The 20,773-nt window shown below is 42.2% G+C and overlaps 1 protein-coding gene across 1 annotated transcript; it reads right to left on the bottom strand.

The window, feature by feature from the left end:
- Positions 1-3,542: 3,542 nt before the first annotated feature.
- Positions 3,543-19,239, bottom strand: ETFBETA (electron transfer flavoprotein beta). Its single transcript, XM_086791778.1, has 5 exons — positions 19,082-19,239; positions 18,436-18,720; positions 12,577-12,657; positions 12,343-12,437; positions 3,543-3,980 (listed from the first exon to the last, which is right to left on the bottom strand). Exons 1-5 carry the CDS (start codon positions 19,205-19,207, stop codon positions 3,755-3,757), a joined length of 813 nt encoding a protein of 270 aa, XP_086647904.1. The 5' UTR covers positions 19,208-19,239; the 3' UTR covers positions 3,543-3,754.
- Positions 19,240-20,773: the final 1,534 nt, after the last annotated feature.

The raw sequence follows: 20,773 nt of genomic DNA, 5'->3' as shown, positions 1-20,773 counted from the left end.
GATGCATTGATTTATCTATTTATTGTTCGTCATTGTCAGATGTTGATTGGTACTTTGATTTGGGTGCTACAAATCACATTACTTCCTTCAAGAAGATATTTGCCACCTTGATAGACGCTCCATCAGGTGTAGTTTTCTAGGGAAAATACTCGTCACATGCAGGATTGTCAATTAGTGTTGGTTCATCTAATGTAGAATTGCATGATGCTACTACACCTAACATTGATCTTGGACATGATCTGTATTCTGAATCAGGATTGTCAGTTGGTATGCTTGACATTGATCCTGGTAATGATCTGTCTTCAATTGATTATGCTTTATAACAAATGTTAGCAGAGTTTCTTGTATGGCAATTGCATTTGAGGAGGGACACATGATGTGTATTGTTGTTGGTGATGTATGTGGTCACTTATGCATTTGACCCCTCAGTTCTGCTGTGTCTTGAGACATACCTGTATGTAGTGATTTTTACTTTTACCGGATGTATTACTTATGCTTACCCAGCTCCTTGTTTGAGTCGCCTCACCTTTGCAGCTCATTGACATGGATGCTAATGGAATCAAACTGTTACATTATTTAGGTTGGTGCCTTGTCACTATGCATAATTCAGGTTTCCTTACATCAATCTGTGTGGGATTATGCATCTTTTTTTACATTGGCATGCTGAGCGGTTGCCTTATACTGTCATGGTCTAGTTGGATGTATGCCTTGATGCCCCCACTTGTGACAAATTTGTTCTATCAGCGCGCTTGACAATTTATCTCTAGCTACTGTTTACAATGCTCACATTATTTGTTTCTTGCTAACTCGGCTGAGCTTGTTTTAGCTCTAAATCAATCCTCTTTTGCCATTCACTTAGATTCAGCAGCCCAAAATTCCCATATTTCTCTAATGTCGTGCGTGATGCGATAACTGAAGAGGATGCGACCATGACATTTGGGAGAAACATCTTTTAGCTTAGGTTATGACTTATCCTATGCAACATAAATTAAATGGCTAGGGACTACAAGTTAGGCTTATTGTTGCCAACAATGGTCTCATACAAAAGAGCCCTAATGTTAGCATGAAATAGAGTGATTTTGCTGGTCAAACACTCTTTAATTGACATTTTTTCAAATCAAACGGATAAAGAGGTAGAAAAATAAGAAAGTATATCAAAGGGATAAAGAGGTAGAAAAATAACAATGTATATCACACAAATACCTTTTAAAAATTAATGAATCTAACTTGAAAGCATGCAATGTGTATACTCAGGTGGATTTAGGTGAATTAGGAAAGATGGAGTTGAGATTTGGTCCCTTTCTCGGTGCATGCTTCAAATGTGGGGGATTTGGACATATTGCTAGAAACTGCGCTAAAGGGAATCTAGTGAGAGTAGAGGCCGAAAACATGGATAAGTTGGAGGGTGAGATGAAAAGTGGGGAGATCGAAGGAGGTAAGGGCAAGGGGCTCGTGGATAAGGGTAAAAATATTGAAGAAAATATTGGGGACTCGGAGGAGAGGATGGATGGAAGACAATAGGGGGGAAAATGAATGTGAGACAGGCTAAAGATGAGGCAAGTGGGGTGGGTTGGGAGGGCAATAAACAATCTGGTGGGTTAAGCCCAATAATGTACTCTAAATTTAATTGGCAGGTGGAGTTTTAAAGAAGGGGATCAAGGGGAGATAGAAATGGTTCTTGAGACTGCTCTCTCATGAGTTCTACTATATAAGAAGATTTCTCTATGCATGTAAAGATGTTGAATAAGAACCTCATTGGTAGGATGTGTAATATTATTTTGATTGCCAAACCCAAATTTGTACCTTTCTAGTGCTTTGATAGATCGGCAGTTTCTTTGGGCTTAATCTTGAGAGTGCTTGGTTGCATCAACAACCAAGCGTACTCATTGTAATGTTCAAGAATCCACTCCATCTTGTCATCCTTTCTATCTAAAAGCTTCATTGTAATGTTTAAGAATCCACTCATTGTAATGTTCAAGAATCCAGTCCATCTTGTCATCCTTCCTATTTAAAATCTTCATGTTCAAGGTTATAAAGCAAGCCTCCATTTTTTGTATCATTGATCTTTGAAAAAGCTGAGGAGGAGACCACCATTCCAATTGAAAATGAAAACAAAGAGCAAGACCTATGAGTTGAAGTCTAATTTGAACTAGCATGAACATTTCTAGTATCATTGCTCTCTTTGACAAAGCTGAGGAGGACGACAACATTCCAATTGAAAAATAAAGATTTCCAATTGAATAATAAATGAAAAGAAAAACCTACCAATTGAATTTTATAATTGAAATCAAAGAGGAAAAGCTACCAATTGAAGTCTAATTGAACTAGCGTGAATTGTTAGTAAGCTGCTTGTTCAACGATGCAAAATAGAGAACAAGGATATGGCATTACGATGGAAGAGTTACCAAGTACACAAGTGGTTCTCTAGATCTTTCTGCACACTCATTACCACTAAAACCATACCTTTCCAAAGAGAGTGGATCAATAAGATGACGACTATCCCAAGATCAATAAGATAAGGGTTATCCCAAGAATTCATAAGTCTCCTATGAATAACAAGTCCTAATCTTCTTCAATTTACATAAAATATAAAAAGACCTCAAATAAAATGCAAAATATTATCTCTAGCTAGGAAAAGACTAATAAAGAAAAGAAGAGGGAAAAAAAACTTTCCACCATCTCTTATCACAAATATACACTAAGGATTGAGATTTGAAACTATAGAAAAAAAGACGACAAAAAAAGCAAGCTCTAAAACAAAGAAAGGAAGAAAACAACTTTAAAGATCTCTTATGAGTTGTACGAAAGCTTTAAAAATCAAAACAATATAAATAATATATGTTTTCTCAAAGCCTTTGCTATCCACCTCCAAGAGTCCTAGCAACATTGCCTTTGGGATTGCCCAAAGGCTCAGCAAGTTTGGCAGATAGTGGGGAAAGCTTCAAGGTGACTGACCGCATGCAAAAGCACCACACAAGGCCTTCCTGATGAGGAGTTGGCGTCACAATCCTTTTCTCACTAACAGTGGTGGTGAGCCCACTTGGCATTATAAACCACCTATGTGTTCCTCCTCCCCCCAGGCTGGTTGTACGAGGTAGCCTTCTCCTCCTAGAGGAGCTAGTCAGGGGAGAAGTGCACCCTTCCCCCTTAGCTTTCTTGATCCTCGCTCCCCTCTATGGAGCTGAGTTTGTACTTGGCTGTTTTGTTTGGTAACTAATAGAAGGATCTTTTTCCCAAGAAAAAAAGGATGGAATATGGTATGTGCATGAGTTGAAAGATGTATTTTCTAAGGTAAAACAAAATAGACAATACCCTAGCACACTATCAACGAGGAAAGGAGATATGTGAGCAAGCTGCAAAGGATTGAAAAAATAGTGTGCTACAATAACAACGGAAGGACATGCACAAACTAGGAATACTGAAAGACATGGCGCATACACTCGTGCAAAATCTAAAGCCAGAGAGATCTTCCTTTGTTCTCGAAAGATGGGGTAGCTGCTTATATGCTATCATATAGGGTTCCATCATAAGCTTCCCAAAAGTCACTAAAGTGTGTATACTTCATTTGCAAGAATAAACAAGTCACCTATTTCAGTTTCTATTTTTGAAACGAATCAATAGCACAATTTTTATGGAGAGTTATTAGAATTTACAAAGGCAAACCAAATCAACACTGTTCTTTTGATTGGTTTGTTTTTTACAAGGGGGACCAAAAAAAAGAATTGAAATGTTTGAAGTGTGGGGGAATTGGAGACTAGAGCACATGAGCCTCGTTCTTTAGCTTGTCCAAAAGCTCATCAACTGAAGACAACATCACTCCAGCTTTCCTTTTAGGGGGTTCCACCACCTCAAGAATATCAAGGTCTTCAGATACTTCCACTTGGAGCTCCTCTGGTGTGACCTTGGTTATGGGCTTCTTCTTGGCCTTCATAATATTTGGAAGTGTAGCATACCGTGGTTGATTCAATCGCAGATCCGTGCTGGCAATTCCAAAGAGAACAAATGTCATAGTATGAAATTCAGTAAGTCAAGAACACAGCACCTACTAGTACACATGCTCACACACAGGAACACAAATTAAAGAAAACAGGAGAGGAGTAAACAAGACACTATTTAGTACTAGCTGTGTATACAAAATGATTCCAATGGTGTCCCCATCTGAATTGTCGAAGGCAAAGGAAAGAAACTTGAAAGTGTGGAGAAATGGACGTGTGTGGGAAAGGGATCTGTTTTTACAAGCAGCTCGTTGATTTGGCTGGCCAGCCTTGCTACTCATAAAATGCCCTGCTTTCTGCCATGGCCACAAATTTGTCCCATATGACTTGAACAAGACACAAACAAAGGAACAAGGGTTATGCTTGCAAGAATTTATGAGCCACCTTCCCTGAAGGGTGGGTGGAGTTGAGCTATTCACACTAGAAAAGGCCAGCAAACTAAAGAGCTTAATAAGGTCATTTGATGCATGCCAAAATATGCTTCCTCATAAGGATTCTAAAGGACCATGCACTGCAATGATATTGAATATTTAATGGTGTCACTTTAAATTGGGTTGAGTAAATTACTCACGAGGGCACCCTGATTCCAATCCTTAAATGCAAATACAAATGACACCAGCACTGGGGCCGGATAGGGCCGGCCCCCCCCCCCTCAATACTTTTTGTATTTCTTGGAGTATTTATATTTGTACAAGTGTCACGGGCCTGACAGGCCAGATTTCTCCACAAGGGAGTGAAAACAACCAAATAAAACTGGTTCAAGTCGATAAAGAGGTGTTGGTCGGAGTAGCTCACATGGGACACTGGCCTGGCCCCATGTGAACATGGCACAAATCTGGCCGCTCTATGGAGTGACAGTCCCATAGAAGTGGCTCCAAAAATGGAGTGGACCAAATGGTGACATCCCCCTGGGCTTCTAACAAGTTGACTCAACTGAAAAGCCTCAAGATATGCCTGTAGAAGCTAAGGGTAGTCAGCAAAATAATCCTCATCTACCCACTTTGCATCAATTGGTAAATAATTTTTAAATTTCACAAGGTATCTCCTGTAGAAGCTAAGGGTAGTCAGCAAAATAATCCTCATCTACCCACTTTGCATCAATTGGTAAATAATTTTTAAATTTCACAAGGTATCTCCTTGAAAGCTTCCCATGTGGTAACTTTCTCTCCTTGTGAAATACAATCTGCTCTGGCTGAAGGATCTCCTCAAGCTCATCAACTTCTGGCAGATCTTTTGTGACAGGCTCCTCTGGATCTGGCCCCACATATTTCCGCAAAAGACTCACATGAAAAGCATTGTGAATCTTCCAATGGCTGGGTAAAGCAAGCCTGAAGGACACTTCATTGATCTTGTCAATCACTTGGAAGGGTCTATAATATCGAGTAGAAAGCTTTGGATATGATCCCTCTCGTCCTGGCCTCTTCCGAAGCCTAGCTTTCTCAAATTTCAACAATACCCAATCACCTTCCTTGACTTGCATGTCTCTTCTATGCTTGTCAACAACCCTTTTATGCTTATCTTGTGACCTTGCAATGGCTGTCCGCACCTGAGCAAAGGCTACATCCAAGTCACGCACATACTCATCAGCTGAAAAAATCTCATCCTTTGTACGAAGGATGGGTGGCAAGATCACTCTGCCATAAATAATCTCAAACGGGACCTTTCCCGTGGAGGCATGAACTGTGTTGTTGTAGGCAAACTCTACAAGTGGAAGATACTTCTCCCATGCAGTCTTTTGATCTGCCACATAACACTTCAACAAATCCAATACGGCTGAATCTGCAACTTCACTTTGGCCATCCGTTTGGGGATGATAAGCTGATGAAAACTCAAGTTTAGTGCCCATATTATCAAATAAAGCCCTCCAGAAGAGGCTCGTAGTCCTAGGATCTCTATCCCCAACAATGGACTTAGGCATACCATGATGCTTGAAGATGTTAGCAAGAAAAAGCTTCACCATATGATCAACTTTAATGGTTTTCTTCATGGGCAAGAAGTGAGCTTGCTTGCTAAACCTGCCCACAATGGTCCAAATAGCATCATTCCCATGCTGGGATCTAGGCAAGTCCATAGTAATACTTTCCCATGGCTGCGAGGGAATAGGCGATGGCTGAAGCAAACTTGGAGGCTTTTACCTATCAAATTTCACCTTTTGGCAAGTAAGACATGCCTTTACGCATGCTTGGCCAAAAGAAATCTCTCTCAATCATGTGGGTAGTAGGCATGATACCTCTATGACCAGCATAAGGTGGAGCGTGACATTCCTCCATAACCTTTGGACGCATATCCTTCACCACACATAAGCAGTTATCCTTTATAAGATAACCCTCTTTGATCACATAAGAGGCATGTGAGTGACCAGCCATCAAATCAATCCATATATGGCAAAAATCAGCATCAAAATGATACAAATCTCACATGGCAGATAAGTCCCCATGAGAGGCCACTGAAACTGCAACCACATAAGGCCTCCTGGATAATGCATCTGCCACCATATTTTTCTTTCCTGGAGTATGTACAATCTGAAAATGAAACATGGAAAGAAAGTTTGCCATTCTCATCTACTTCTCCGAAAGCTTTGTTTGAGATAGAAAGTATCTCAAGCTTTGATGATCTGTCTTGACTACAAATTCAGCCCCAAGAAGATAATGTTTCCATATCTTTAAGGCATGGATTATAGCCAAGAGCTCTTTCTCATAGATATCCATATGAAGCTCAGCATCATGCAATCGATGGCTCTCATATGCAACTACATGACCTTCTTGATTTAGGACAGCCCCTATACAATCGCCACAAGCATCACATTCCACTAGAAATGAGCTTTGCAAGTCGAGAACAATCAATACAGGTCCACATATGATAGCATTCTTGAGTTGCAAGAAGGCATCCTGCTTCTTTGGGATTTTAAAAGTGGCTTTCTTCTTCGTGAGATCATGTAGAGGTGTGGCAATCATGGCAAAATGCCTTATGAAGTGCCTATAATATGAACATAAACCCAGAAAACTACGTACTTGATGTACATTTTGTAACTCTGGCCAATTCTGAATGGTTTCAATCTTGGCAGGATCCATTCTTACACCATCCTTGGATACAATGTGACCCAAATAGTGTATCTCTGAAAGGAAGAACTCACTTTTCTTGGCATTAATGAAGAGTTTATGCTTCCGCAACTCTTCAAACACTGTGGCCAAATGAGTCCTATGCTCTTGCTCATTCTTGGAGAAAACCCAGATGTCATCAAAGAATACACCTGTGAATTTTCGATGGGGTTGGAATATCCTATCCATCATACGATTGAATGTGACTGGGGAACTGGTGAGACCAAAAGGCATCACCAAAAATTCATACAATCCAAAAGCTGTCCTGAATGCAGTTTTGTGGACATCCTGTGGCACCACTCGTATCTGGTGATAACCACTCTTCAAATCAATACGGCTGAAACAAGCCAAGCCATCAAGCTTATCCAAAATGTCATCAATACGCGGGATTGAAAATCTATTCTTGATGGTGAGCTTATTTAGAGCTCTATAATCCACACACATGCGGAATGACCCATCTTTCTTTTGAACAAGAAGCACGGGAGAGCAATAAGGTGAGGAACTTGGCTGAACCAAACCTTTCTGCAAAAGCTCATTACCCTACTTCATGATCTCTTCTTCTTGTGCGGCACTCACACGATATGCAGGTTTGTTAGGTGGAGAACTACCTGGCACAAGATCCATGCGATGATCCTACGGCCTTTGAGGAGGTAATGCTCCTGGCAATGCATCAGCAAAACAATCTTTGTATACATGAAGAAAATTCAACCTATCCTGAGTCAAAACATCCACATTTTCATGACTTGGTTCAATGCTATCACGAACAAAAACCAAGTACGCAGAAAGACTCTTTTTCATTGCTTTATTAATCTGGATGTGAGATACAACTGGGATAGAATGCCCTTCCTTGCCAGCATCAATAACATACATGCAACCTCTATGTATAAAGGAAATCCTGTTTGTCTTGTACTCTTTGCGGGGCTCAAGCCTATGATGCCATGGCTTGCCAAGCAATACATCGCATCCATTAAGTGAGGCAACCAAGAAATGCTCATGATCAAGATAACCCTGAATATGTATGCGCAACTTCCCAATAAGTGGGGTAACCTGCACCCCTCTACCAACAAAGGCAGCTTCTGCTTCAATTTGAGACTCCATGTCGTCAACCTCAATACCCAAGGTGGCTGCCATCTGAATAGAGATGAAGTTATCTGTTGCACAATCATCAAACATAAATAGAGCGGGTTGATCCTTGATTTGACCCCATGCTTTGCGTACCATCCTCTCTTTTCCATCATGCTTTGTGTTTCCCTACACATCGGAAACTACATGCACATTTGCCTTGGGTTGCTTGTCCTCATGCTTTGGTTTGCGGTTGGGGCATTGTCTAAACATATGCTCTTTGCTACCACAAGAAAAGCATTTCCCCTCCTTTGCATATTGCTCCCTTTGCTCAGGGGTCAAGCCAAATTTGTTCTTCTTTGGCCCATGATCCTTGGATAAGGTATTTTCAGTTTTACCTCCCTTCTAGACATCCCAGAAGCTCTCTTTAGGTGGCTGTCCACCTTTTTGTAGGTTTGGGACAGCCTTCTCTTTGCCCTTAGAACCCCCTTGATCTTGCTTAATTTTGAGCACCAATTGCTCCGTAGCAAGTGCAGAGGCTATAAGCTGTTGCAGAGTGTGTTTCGGGTGCAATTCAATGCCCGAACGATAAGCTGGTTGCAATCCGGAGCGAAACTTCCTCTTTCTTTCATCCTCGGAGAGTTGCATAAAGGGAGTTACCTCAAGCAACACTTTCCAAAACTTATTGACATACTGCTGCACACTTTCATATCTTTTTGCTCAAGTCTATGCCACTTTTGGGTAAGAGTTTGCTCCGCATTAGGAGGCAAGAATTAGGCATAAAATTTGTCCTTAAACTCTTTCCAAGTGCAAATGGGATCTTTGGCGGTCTTTTCAGTGATCCACCAATGGGCAGCTGTCCCCTTCAAGAACATGCTTGCATGACGAATTTTGGACTTCTCAGTGAAGTCCTCATCACTAAAAGTAATACCAAACTGGGTCACAAAAGCTAGCACCTTAGAGGCATCATACTCTCCATGAAAGGCATCAAATTTCACGGACTTGTCCCCTGCCTTGAACTCCTTGAGCTTCTTGGGATGTGGTACATGTTCTTCTCTTTTTCTCTTCCCCTTATCCAACGGGGCAGCTTTCTCTGCATGGGCTTCATGGGCAACCAAAGATGTTTCAAAAGACACAATGGCATGTGCTTTATGAATCTGTGGCTCCGATGCATGTGACCTCCCCAAATGATGCAATGTCTCACCACGAGACAACTCAATGGGCAAATCTTTCAGCTTGCATGCAGACCACTGTCCCCATGATGTACATTCTTGGAATCCAAATGGCCTTGAGCATGCATAAATCTGTTTCCTCCTGTGCCCTGAGGAGTGGATGCATGGTGAGAGGTGACCGAAACTTCTTCTTTATGCAAGTATGATCTCAAGTTTCAACCTTTGAGAGGCTGGGTCTCCATGCTGCAAACGGGGTGGATTCTTGAACATAAGCTATCCATTCATTAAATTAAGTGTTCATGCTTGCTTCCGATCTCAAAACTCCGTGTCTCCTCTTGAGAAAGAGAGACGACTGGGCTCTGATACCAATGTGACCGCTCCCTACAAAAGACCTAGAGATCGGAAGACAATATACACATATTTAGAACACTTAATTTAACTGTTATTAAACAATGGAAACAACATCAGCAACACAAATACTGGAATACTGAAAATACAAATGACATCACCACTGGGGCCGGAAAGAGCCGCCGCCGCCCCCCCCCATACTTTTTGTATTTCTTGGAGTATTTATATTTGTACAAGTGTCACGGGCCTGACAGGCCAGATTTCTCCACAAGGGAGTGAAAACAACCAAATAAAACTGGTTCAAGTCGATGAAGAGGTGTTGGTCGGAGTAACCCCAAATCACAGGCTCATTCCCACCTTCACTGGGTGTACACGTGCCTTTCACTGGTCTTCCGAGACCGTGCACCAACAGGCACGACCGTACCAACGCAGGCTAAGGAGTACACCACGGAGGGAGCATGGCCTGGTTCTCCCCAATGAGCTTTGCTCCCCAATTCCCTGGTGAGTCAAACCTTCACTGGCTCTCAGAAGCTCTGAGAGCGCGGTTAACAACACCACACAGGGAAATATACTGACCACACCAGGAAGAACATTCCTGAGCATGGTCAGCATATGCATGCTTTGCTCCTGCACTACACAACTTAAAGAATTCTCTGAATTTAAATTAACAAATTTCAAAATTACACAAATCAGAAAACATGAGGGCACTTGGTACGGTGAGTACAATCCAGGTACAACAAGCACAATTTGTAGCGAGTACAATCAGGCACATCAGGTACAGCCAGATAGTATTCAGGTGCTGTACTTACAGCAGGTACATTAAATGCTTCACATGAGTGCAAGTACAACCAGCCAAGTACTAGGTATGTTAGATGCTCCACACGTGTGCAGGTACAACCAGCCAAGGGCTGGTCAGAGGCAGCCAGCACATCCGGTACAAGAAGGCAGCAACACTGTTTTGCAGGTACACGTAGGCAGGTATAGCTCTACAAGCAAGTATAGATGCAAGTACAGCAGGCGGGTGCAGCCTTGTAGGTAGGTACAGCTGTAGGTACAGTAGGTGTGGGCAGCCTTGCAGGCAGGTACAACTGCAGGTACAACACGACTGTAAAGCAAGTACAGCACTAAATTCAGCCTTTTGGGGAGAGAGGCGATGGAGAGAGAGAGAGCAGCCAGCAGGCGATGGAGAGAAAAAACCACCAGCCACACACGTGGGAAAAAGTACTAAAAAAATGTTTCATGCAAAGCCTTTATCAAAGGTTATAAAACCTTAATACCCATTTAATACTATAGACACCCACACTAGAAAATGTCCAGCCCTTCTTTTAAATGTGTGTGAACACATTGTCTTATAAATATTAAGGTTGGCTATAACTTATAGATTTTTACATTTTGAAAAGAAAAAAAAATGATAATACTTACCACCTGTTCACACGCCACACCACCAAGTCAGCAAACAGCATTCCACAGTACACTGGGAGCATCCCCGTCTAGTGTACTGGCACAACATAACAGGCAGACACACGGAAACAAGTCATGCAAAAACAAATTTATGCATGCAGGCATAAATGCATGTGCACAAATAATGGACGAAATCTCCCTTTCATGAAACTTGTACAAGAGGTTCTTGTCGGGCACAAAACTGGCACGACAAATATAAATAAATATGTCCTTGTCTTCCTATGGAGTGACAGTCCCATAGGTAAGACACCATCCTGGCCATACACGGATGGCGCCAACAGGCTTCCGTCCATACAGCACGAAGCAAATCACACACGGGTGACACGAAACCGGTTCCCGTCCATGTGACGCAGCACTGGTCACACACGGGTGGTACTGATCTGGCTCCCGTCCATGTGACACCATAAAACTGGCCCTTTCACATGGGACACTGGCCTGGCCCCATGTGAACATGGCACAAATCTGGCCGCTCTATGGAGTGACAGTCCCATAGAAGTGGCTCCCGAAATGGAGATGGACCAAATGATGACAGCTTGATACCAGGGATAAGTATCCTTTCCCAACATGCACAAAAGCATTTTTCAAATGAGATTAGAGAAGGTACCTAGCTTTTAAATAAAAGGTAGTCCCATAGAAGTGGCTCCCGAAATGGAGATGGACCAAATGATGACAGCTTGATACCTGGGATAAGTATCCTTTCCCAACATGCACAAAAGCATTTTTCAAATGAGATTAGAGAAGGTACCTAGCTTTTAAATAAAAGGTTTCCCAACATTGTCAAGGCATGCATGCCTTTTAATCAATGCAGTTTACCCAACATAAGTGTCTAGAAGCATGTACAGTGAAGAGATATCCCAAGATGGCTAAGACAAAAGGTGACATATGGCTCAGAAGATTGAGTTTAGGCATGATTCCAACATGAACAGGCCTAGGAATAGGTCCAATGTAGCATTGAGGATTCAGCCACTGAACGCTTCTTACGTGGGTGAAGTCTAAAGTTTAAAGAAGACAACCAACCAGTAGGCAAGTGGGAAACAAAGCATGGCTGGACAAGCCTAATGAGAAAACCCTTCTATGCTAGCAAGAACAAGATCCCTCTCTTTGCTAACAGCAATAATAGGGAGTTTTTTTTTGGTTTATCTATTAAAGATTTAACTATCAGATCTATCTTGATAATATACAGATCCAAAGGTTAAAAATGCATACGTTATGACAGCAGGAAGACGTAGATTCAATCTTTCAAGACCTCCATCCACCTCCCGCTCCACCATAACACAATCTTTGGCTTTCTCAACCACCACCTGCACCGATCAAAACATCCGTTAGAGACTAGTCTAGTAAAAAATAAAATCCCTAGCATATGGCAACTCGACTAGCCTCTTGATTTTTCACCTTCTAACGACAATTTCAAATGCATATAGGAAAGCTCCAAGGTCAAACCTTGGATACAAAAGTTCCCTGTGGCCATCTCAGAAGCCCAGCGGCCATTTGTCCTGTTTGGTTGCAATCATCATCAATTGCCTGCAAGGCACATAGAAAACAAATAGTAACAATCTTAGAAAATGTGCTTCACCTACCAAAAAAGATAATTATGTTACATTTTGCAGTCATAAGAGGAGACCACCTGTCACATGTCTACCAGATGCAAGAGGCAAGAGTTCCTTGCTGTGGATGGGGTTACATTAGTAACTTCAATGACTTTTGACTTCAATTTCTTAACCCACATACACTATAGACCAGCCCCAACTTTCATAGCTCCCAACCCATTATTAGGTGTTTGGCTTATAATTAGACTCATGTCCTTGCTAGAGTCTCCCTCATTCATAAGCTCAAACTCATAACTGCTTGCGCAAGTAGGCCACTCGTGCCTTGTTACGCACCTGATAAAGCACAAGCACATCCCAAGTCTGCTTGGCAATTTTACACGAGCGAATATAAGGAATAATGCTCCTTTTCGCAGAAAGTGCCACCGATGCATGTGCTTGTGTATCCCTACCATCCCATCTAGCTTGTTCCACTTTGGGAGATGCAGAGGTGGATGCCACAATTACATCTGAACTAGTATCACCATACAAAGTACCTGTACTATCATGCGCTAGCGAGACAAGGCATACCTCAATGCCAATAATAACATTCTAAAGCTCTTTGGCAACTAGTACATGACACAATGGGTATTGGTCCCATCAAGCTTATCTTCACCGGAAAGCATCCCACATACATCGTTGCCTACCATTTCAACCTACAAATAATAAATCTGTGACACAAAATGCAAATATTCCAACTACCTGGAGATACGCCCACTGAATGCAACCAAGATGGCTGCCAGTAGTTCAATGATGATGAAGAAACCTGCAAAGTGTGAAAAATGGCAAGATGTAGGATGTAGAAATGTTACTATAGCAAGATACAAAAGTCGATGACAATGAGGACAATGATGTCGAATCTATTGATAATGAGCTCGAAGATGTGATGTCGATGACAATGCAGATGATGGCAATGATAGCCCTACCTACACACCAAATGTATGCTACTGCAATCCTAAAAACCTAAAATCGAACAAAGACACTTCGAACTAACACTCACTCGGGATGTCTGTAAAAACCTTACAACATGCCGAGACACGCAAAAATTTAGTTAACATAATTAACAGAACACTATAGATTATGTCTTCTCCACCTAAGAGAATAGCTCAATATGAGACAATCAAAAGAGTAGCTCGAGGAGGAGATGACGAGGGAGTGAGGGCCAAAAGAACCTGCTCTAATATCAATTGTTGGAATGGAGACAATGGTAGAAACACACACAAAGATGTAGCAAGCAAGCAGAGATAGAGAGAAGCATAACACTCAAAATGAGAACTAGTGAAGTACATGATAAGGTCACTTACACACACTCATAAGAGTGTATGTACACACGCTGGAGGAAAAAACCCTCCTAAAGAGAGAAAAAGTGCCCCAACCCATTATTAGCCTACATCAACACATCACTGCCATATAAATGGCAACAACTTCAAGGCAGCTCAATAAGCAGCCAAATGCACTGTAAAAGGGATCCAAATCAGGCCTAAATCAATACCCAAGGGTTAAGTCCAGTTCAATCCCTGAAGGACAGCATTCTAGTCATTGTACTACATTCCCTTGTAAGTGATATATCAAGAAAATACACCGCACAACAGTGGGGACCCTTCATAGGGTTAGTTGGGACCTGCTATTGTGTCCTTTGCATATCTTCTCAACCCGTATGTCTGTGATTTCAGTTTCCAGCAAGTAATATGCATCGTTTTCTTATCATTAAATGCTTTCTCATTAGGTGCATGTAACATGTATCAGATCTTTAGATTTGATAAGAGAAAGGTGCTGATTTTTTTAATAAGATTGTGTGGTTTGTTTACTATGCTCCACGAGCACACACCTAGTACTAGAGTGGCTCCAGGAGCACACTCCTAATCCTTGAATGGCTCCCATCTCTCGAAAGGTGGTTGGTTTACTAGCTGTCCAAGGAAGCAACCGTAAGCAGAACTCACACCTCATATTGGATAGTTTACTTGCACTCGGGCACAAACACCGATGCTCACACTATGAGTAATCTTGAAGAGCAATCCAAAGTGGAGAGGAAGCAGAAAGTGTCACAAACCCTTATATTCTAGGAACATGCGGATGCATGTATGTATTATACCTTGGCATGTGTATAGATCATATGAGTGGATGCATATGAGTCCAAGGACATGGCAGGACATTTGTGGACTTTCGGGCGGTGCCCGTGTGGATTCCGGCCATGCACACATGGTGTGTTATGATGGCAGGCGGAATATTTTCAAGTACAAGAATGATGATAGGTGGTTCTCCAAGTTTACATGTGCACAATGCATAAATGATGCATGCCATAACTTTATTTTACTTTGTGTGACATTGTCTTGGTGCCTGGACAATGCTTGTTATTTTGGCTTGTGAAGTCCGAGGGACCGGGGACGCCGGGCACCTTGTGGACACGTGTGTGCACTCTTGTTTGGGCCTAAAACTGTGGGCTTATGGGTTTTGCAGGTGGTAAGTGCGTCCACACTCAATTTACAGCGTACTTCATTTACTACTAAGGTTTATTGGTTTGCAGGTCCACACTCATTAATAAGTGGCCGGACAACTTATAATGTGTTCGCATTGGTTGGACCAAAATTAATGAAGTCCAGACAGCTTATGGCCATTTCCCATTTGGTTGGACCTAAACTTATAGAAACAGGACAAATGGAGCACTATGGGCTGGACACCTACCTGGACACCTTATGGGGACACATGTCAGCCAACATGTGTACCCACCAGGCCCCTGAGGTGGCACCTGAAAAAGGCGCCTCCCTCAAGAGGCCCTTTTGGGCTGTTTTACTCATTTTTCAACATATTGGAGAGCTGGTTGGAGCTTTGGGAGTTGCTACAGGGCTGGTTGCTTGCTTCCCGGACTCTCACAAGCTTAGACAACGATCCCCACACTCTTCTAAAGGGCTGGTTGGTAAATTTCAGACCTGCAATTTCTGGTTATTGCGAGTTTTGGGCTGGTTACAGGTGTCCAAAGTCAACTTGGACAGTACAGGACAGCTCTAGGGACCTCCACAGGGCTGTAGGACCCTTTACAGGTGGATTTCTCGTGACAGAAAGTTGCTGTTTTGGACTGGTTATTGCACAAAACAGGCCGGACAGCAATGGAATATGTGAGCATGGATGTGTCTCAAGGATTCCTGGTATAGCAGGTGCTTAGGGCAAGCATTGGGGACACTTGCTCGCGGAGAACACAGGTTTTTGGATCAGTTTCTCGCGTAGAAACAGGGCCTAAAGATCCATTTACATCTTGTGCAGGGCGGAGTACCTGTGAGGATTGTGATACTCTTGTGCAGGGCGGATGTACCTGTGAAGAGGCTTGTGCAGGGCGGATGTACCTATGTGTAGGGCGGATGTACCTACAGATTCTCTTGTTTGAAATGTATTCATTCATAATGTATTTGGAAGAATCAGGTGCAGGCTGGTGGTGAATCCCCAGGCACCCGTAATCTTGTACTTTGCAGACTCTTTTGGTAATATAACCTAAAGGGGGGGGTCAGCCTATCATCGGCCCCTTTATGTGGTGTACTATCATTTTCAGCTTTGTGGTTGTAATGCTCAAGTGTTAAGTGCTCAAAATCTTGTTCACATTTATACGATTCCAATACACGCGTCTGCTTCCCGTTACAGAAAGAGACTCCCATTTCTCGAGCACAAGCTTCTACTCCAATCATTTCCCCTTCCATGGAATCCGAAACGGCACTAGAGTGTAATGGAGATGAAGCAATTGCGAGCTTCCCTCATAGAAAAATCCAAGCGATTGGGAGCTTCCCTCGCAGCCGAAGCAAAAGAAGCCAAAGGGTGAAGGATCTTGGAGATGGAGATTGTGCGGGCTTCCCTCGCAGCCGACCATCAACGAGAGCTCAAAAAGGCCAAAGAAGATGAAGAACATTATCACCGAGAGTGGAACGGCTATCTTAGCACCACGGCGGATCAACGACAACAAGAGTTTGAAGCCCGTCTCTTTGGTACTAATGCACCGTATCTAAGAGATGTAATCACACCTAGATCCTAGGTCCTAGACTTGACTTTCCGTTGGTGGACATGTTTGTGCCCGGAAATGTCTAGGGAAGCCTGCCCGTGAGCCGTGTGAATTCCCTATTTTTTTATGAGATTTGTGGCATGTGAACAAGTGGTAAGTATCCTTCTACACTTGGGTCATTTCATAGTGTGATGTTATAACCTTGGCAAGTTCACATTCATTAATAAGTGGGCGGACATTTTTATTAAGTGGCGAGCCTCTTTCAAAAATGGTGCCCCTTTTTGGCCTTGAGGTGTGTGGGCATCCTTATAGGCACCCCGGCCCATTTATGGCAAGCGTGTCAAGTGTGGAGTGAATACGGTTGTTTGTTGTTGGTGGTGCTCCGTTTGTCGCAAAGATTCTGCTACTCTTGACTCTACTATGCCATGCCGGGTAATATCATGTTGTTTGTCACGATTGTGACTAACTCTCTTAATCGTTCATTAATCCCTCGTTAGCTATAAGGACACTAGTGAAGAATCTTACTCTGTCACATGGGTCACCTATGAAAAGACATGTCTTATGTTTTAGGCACGACTATTCATCCTAAGGACACAACTAGTCGTTGAAAAGGCATAACTATTCATTCAAGAGTCACACACTTTCGTCAAGGATGTGCCTCTTCATTTGTACCTTTTCACGCCCAATTTCAGAAGGCCTTGTGTATCAATGCAATCAACACAACTTTCTACTCTTTGCCTCATGTTTACCCAAGTATTTAAGTATGTAGATCTTTAATTATGTTTAATTAAGCTAAAAGCTTAACATTGATATCAAAGCAAACAAGCTCCAACCTGTAGTATGCCCACATAACCCTAAAATCAAAAAACCTCTAAAAATCAGCCAGCCCTAACCCTAGATTTAGTCTTAGCATGGTTTGTAAGGAAGAAAGCGAGAGAATTCCCCTACCAAGTTTTACCCATTGCCCAATTTTGCCTGATTTTTCCATTTCCCCCAAAATGGAGTACCACCTTCTCAAGACTTGGGGGGTAGCAAAATACACTGCCAAAGTGCTGCAAACAGAGTTATCAACCACGATATATGGCAAATATACATTCAGAAGAACTGGATACAACCATGCATCCATAAGTTTTTAAAACTAGGCATGGGGATACATCCAAATGCATGCATCACATGTACTGAAGGTACACAGATAAATGGATTTTCATTGGGATAGGACACAGATCAGGCCTAGACCAAGATTTAGCCACACATTTCAATAAACAGCTCTGATAATATAAAACACCATGGTTTGCGCTTATTGTTGGTCAAGCCTCAATCTTGCCGGTGTTCCAAGCGGAGCTATGGTTAGGTGGTGGGCAAGACAGCTCAATTGTGGGATATTTGTCTGCCATAAGTACAGGATGTTGATCGATTGCTATCAAATGTGGCTCCGAGAACACCACACATTTGCGTGTGTGTTTGAGTGACCCTCTCATCTACATGAGATACAGAAACACAAAGACGAGGTTCTCCTTGCATCCTTCCTGAATGCTGCTCATGCTAGAGCCGGCGAGGTGGAGAGAGGGTTCAAGATTCTCGGCTGCCTTGCATCTTAATATCATAGAGCATCACTATTCATGACATTAAGTTTAACTGATGCAATCATGTGCAAAATACTAGAAGTGAATTACATTCTCCATGTAGCTTCATCCAAGACAAGAAAATTTGCAAATATGAACAAAGGGATCAAACCTGTTTCCCTAAAAGTAGTAGGCCCGGTTTCTCAGAAATGGCAAGGGCTTGAAGAAGCTTAGCCACTGATAAAGGATAAAGGGACACATCAGTTGCAACATGGATTCCCCGATCCGCCCCCATGGCAAGGCCTGTGCGCAACACCTCCGTACATTTGTCATTTCCCATGCTCACTACAACGACCTCGGATGCCATGCCAGCCTCCTTGATACGCAAGGCTTCTTCCAAAGCAATTTCACAGAAAGGATTCATGGACATCTTGACATTTGCTGTTTCGACGCCACTCTGCACCAATGGATTCATAACCAGTCTCTCAGAAAAGCTGGTGGTGTTGCACTTCCTGCTACATACATGTATACATGTAGACACATACATACATGCATCCATGTGTGCACCAGGCGCGCGCACATACATACAGTTATTAATTATAATTATTCTTATTGTTAAACTATTATTATGATAACAAAGCAGCATAAAATAATGGAGTTTAAATGATGGCTTCTAAGCAACATAATCAGGAACCCTAATGTTGAAGCTATATGAAAATCATGCAGGAAGATCAAATACACAGAAACCCTAATCTTGAATTCAGATGGACTTAAATTTTCAAGTAAAAGCAAAAAAGTTAAGGAATTTGAATACGTGCCTTGTCAGACTTCACACGGATTTTGACAGCATAATCGACGACACGTTTGACGGCGACAAGGATCTTCATGGTGGCATGCGATCGCACAGAAGAAAAGCGCTCTGAATGTGTGAAGCGCATGCACATAAATAAGCTGGTGGGACTCGAAAATAACAAATTTATGAGCAGTCGGGACTCGGAATGCTGACGTGGTCGGATATGGGATTCACATCAGGCAGTGGTGGGCGGGTGACATTCCAGGAATACTTGGGCGGGCAAACTTCAAAACTGCGTTTTCGCACATCGACGCCTTGCACTCTCCCTAATATCCAAAAAAACCGAGACGACGAAGCTAATGACAAAAGCGTTTCTCTGCTCGAGTCTCAGAGAGGAGCATGATTGTCTCTGACTCCGGCTCGAAAAACAAAAACAAAAAACCTCCCTAATATCCAAAAATGATATGTTTCCTTCTACCATCGGTTACCGCAGGGGTAGCATAGGGACGCCATGGACTGAACTTGTAAGGAGAACTAGTTATTTGTTCTCTTATTCCTCTGACCAGTGACTCAAAAAAAAACGCTTATCTACTCTTTATTAAACACAACTTACTCCCTCTCCACGTGGCTAAACAAGAGGGAGAAAAGGGGCCAAGGAGATTTAAGGAAGATTTTTGGATTTTTAAAATTTGAAATGAAGGTATAATTTTTCACGCTTGGGTAAGTATTTGTACGTGTATTAATTAAAAAAGTCTAATTTTTGCAAGTCATGTAGGGGGCCCACCAATTAATACCAAAAAAATTGTAGTCAAGAGCTATTCACATAAGAATGATGTGCGTAAATACTAGGGGCTGAAAATATTATAGTTTGTTGTTATTATTTATTACCCTTAGGGAATTCAATAAAAAACAACGGTGGGTTAATATACTTCAATTAGAAATAACTATTACTTTTGTAACTGGTCTCTCTAAGGTTTTTCTTAAATAGGAATAGGTTTTTCTTACCTATTCAAGCAAACTTTATTTTGCATTAATTTATGCCACTCACGTGGCATAAATTAATGCAAAACCTACCTTAATGCCCAAATAGGTAAGCCATCCTCTTCCCTTGCGATTGTTGGTAGGTGACAGGGTTCAACACGATAACCAAGGTCAAGGTTGTGGTGTCGCTACTAAGCACGGGGTTCACTACCATTTCCTATTCGTGTAAGAGACAGAGGTCTCTTCTATCGGGCTAACACGAGAGAGAGAGAGAGAGAGAGAGAGAGAGAGAGAGAGAGAGAGAGAGAGAGAAATGAAATGAAATGAAATGATATATTAACATCTTCAAAAGGCCAAAATGACCTATGAGACCAAAAAGGTTACAACAATTGGTGGATCTGATACAATGTCTGTGTAAGGAAAGCTAAAAACAACTAAACAACTAACTGAAACTGAAACAACTATGAGGAAAAGTACGGTACCAGGAACGCCTAATGGATAACATCTAGGAGGAAAACTCCAGCAACAAAGGTAAGCATCATACACATCACTATCCAAAGATGTCTCTCATCGGTCGATGGCGGATATCCTCAATGTCCTCCATGGTGAGTACTCTGACTGGACGTCTCCCATGCCGTGCTAGTATGATCCTGATCCTCTGTTGTAGTCTCCGCCGGTGTCGAGATGGGCCTCTCATCTTGGGGCGCCTGGACCGCCCCAGCTCTATAGCCCGATC

Source organism: Cibotium barometz, chromosome 57 (assembly GCF_041138505.1).
Source record: "Cibotium barometz isolate CiBa-2024 chromosome 57, ASM4113850v1, whole genome shotgun sequence".
Classification (NCBI taxonomy): domain Eukaryota; kingdom Viridiplantae; phylum Streptophyta; class Polypodiopsida; order Cyatheales; family Cibotiaceae; genus Cibotium; species Cibotium barometz.
This window is presented reverse-complemented; position numbering and strand designations above follow the sequence as displayed.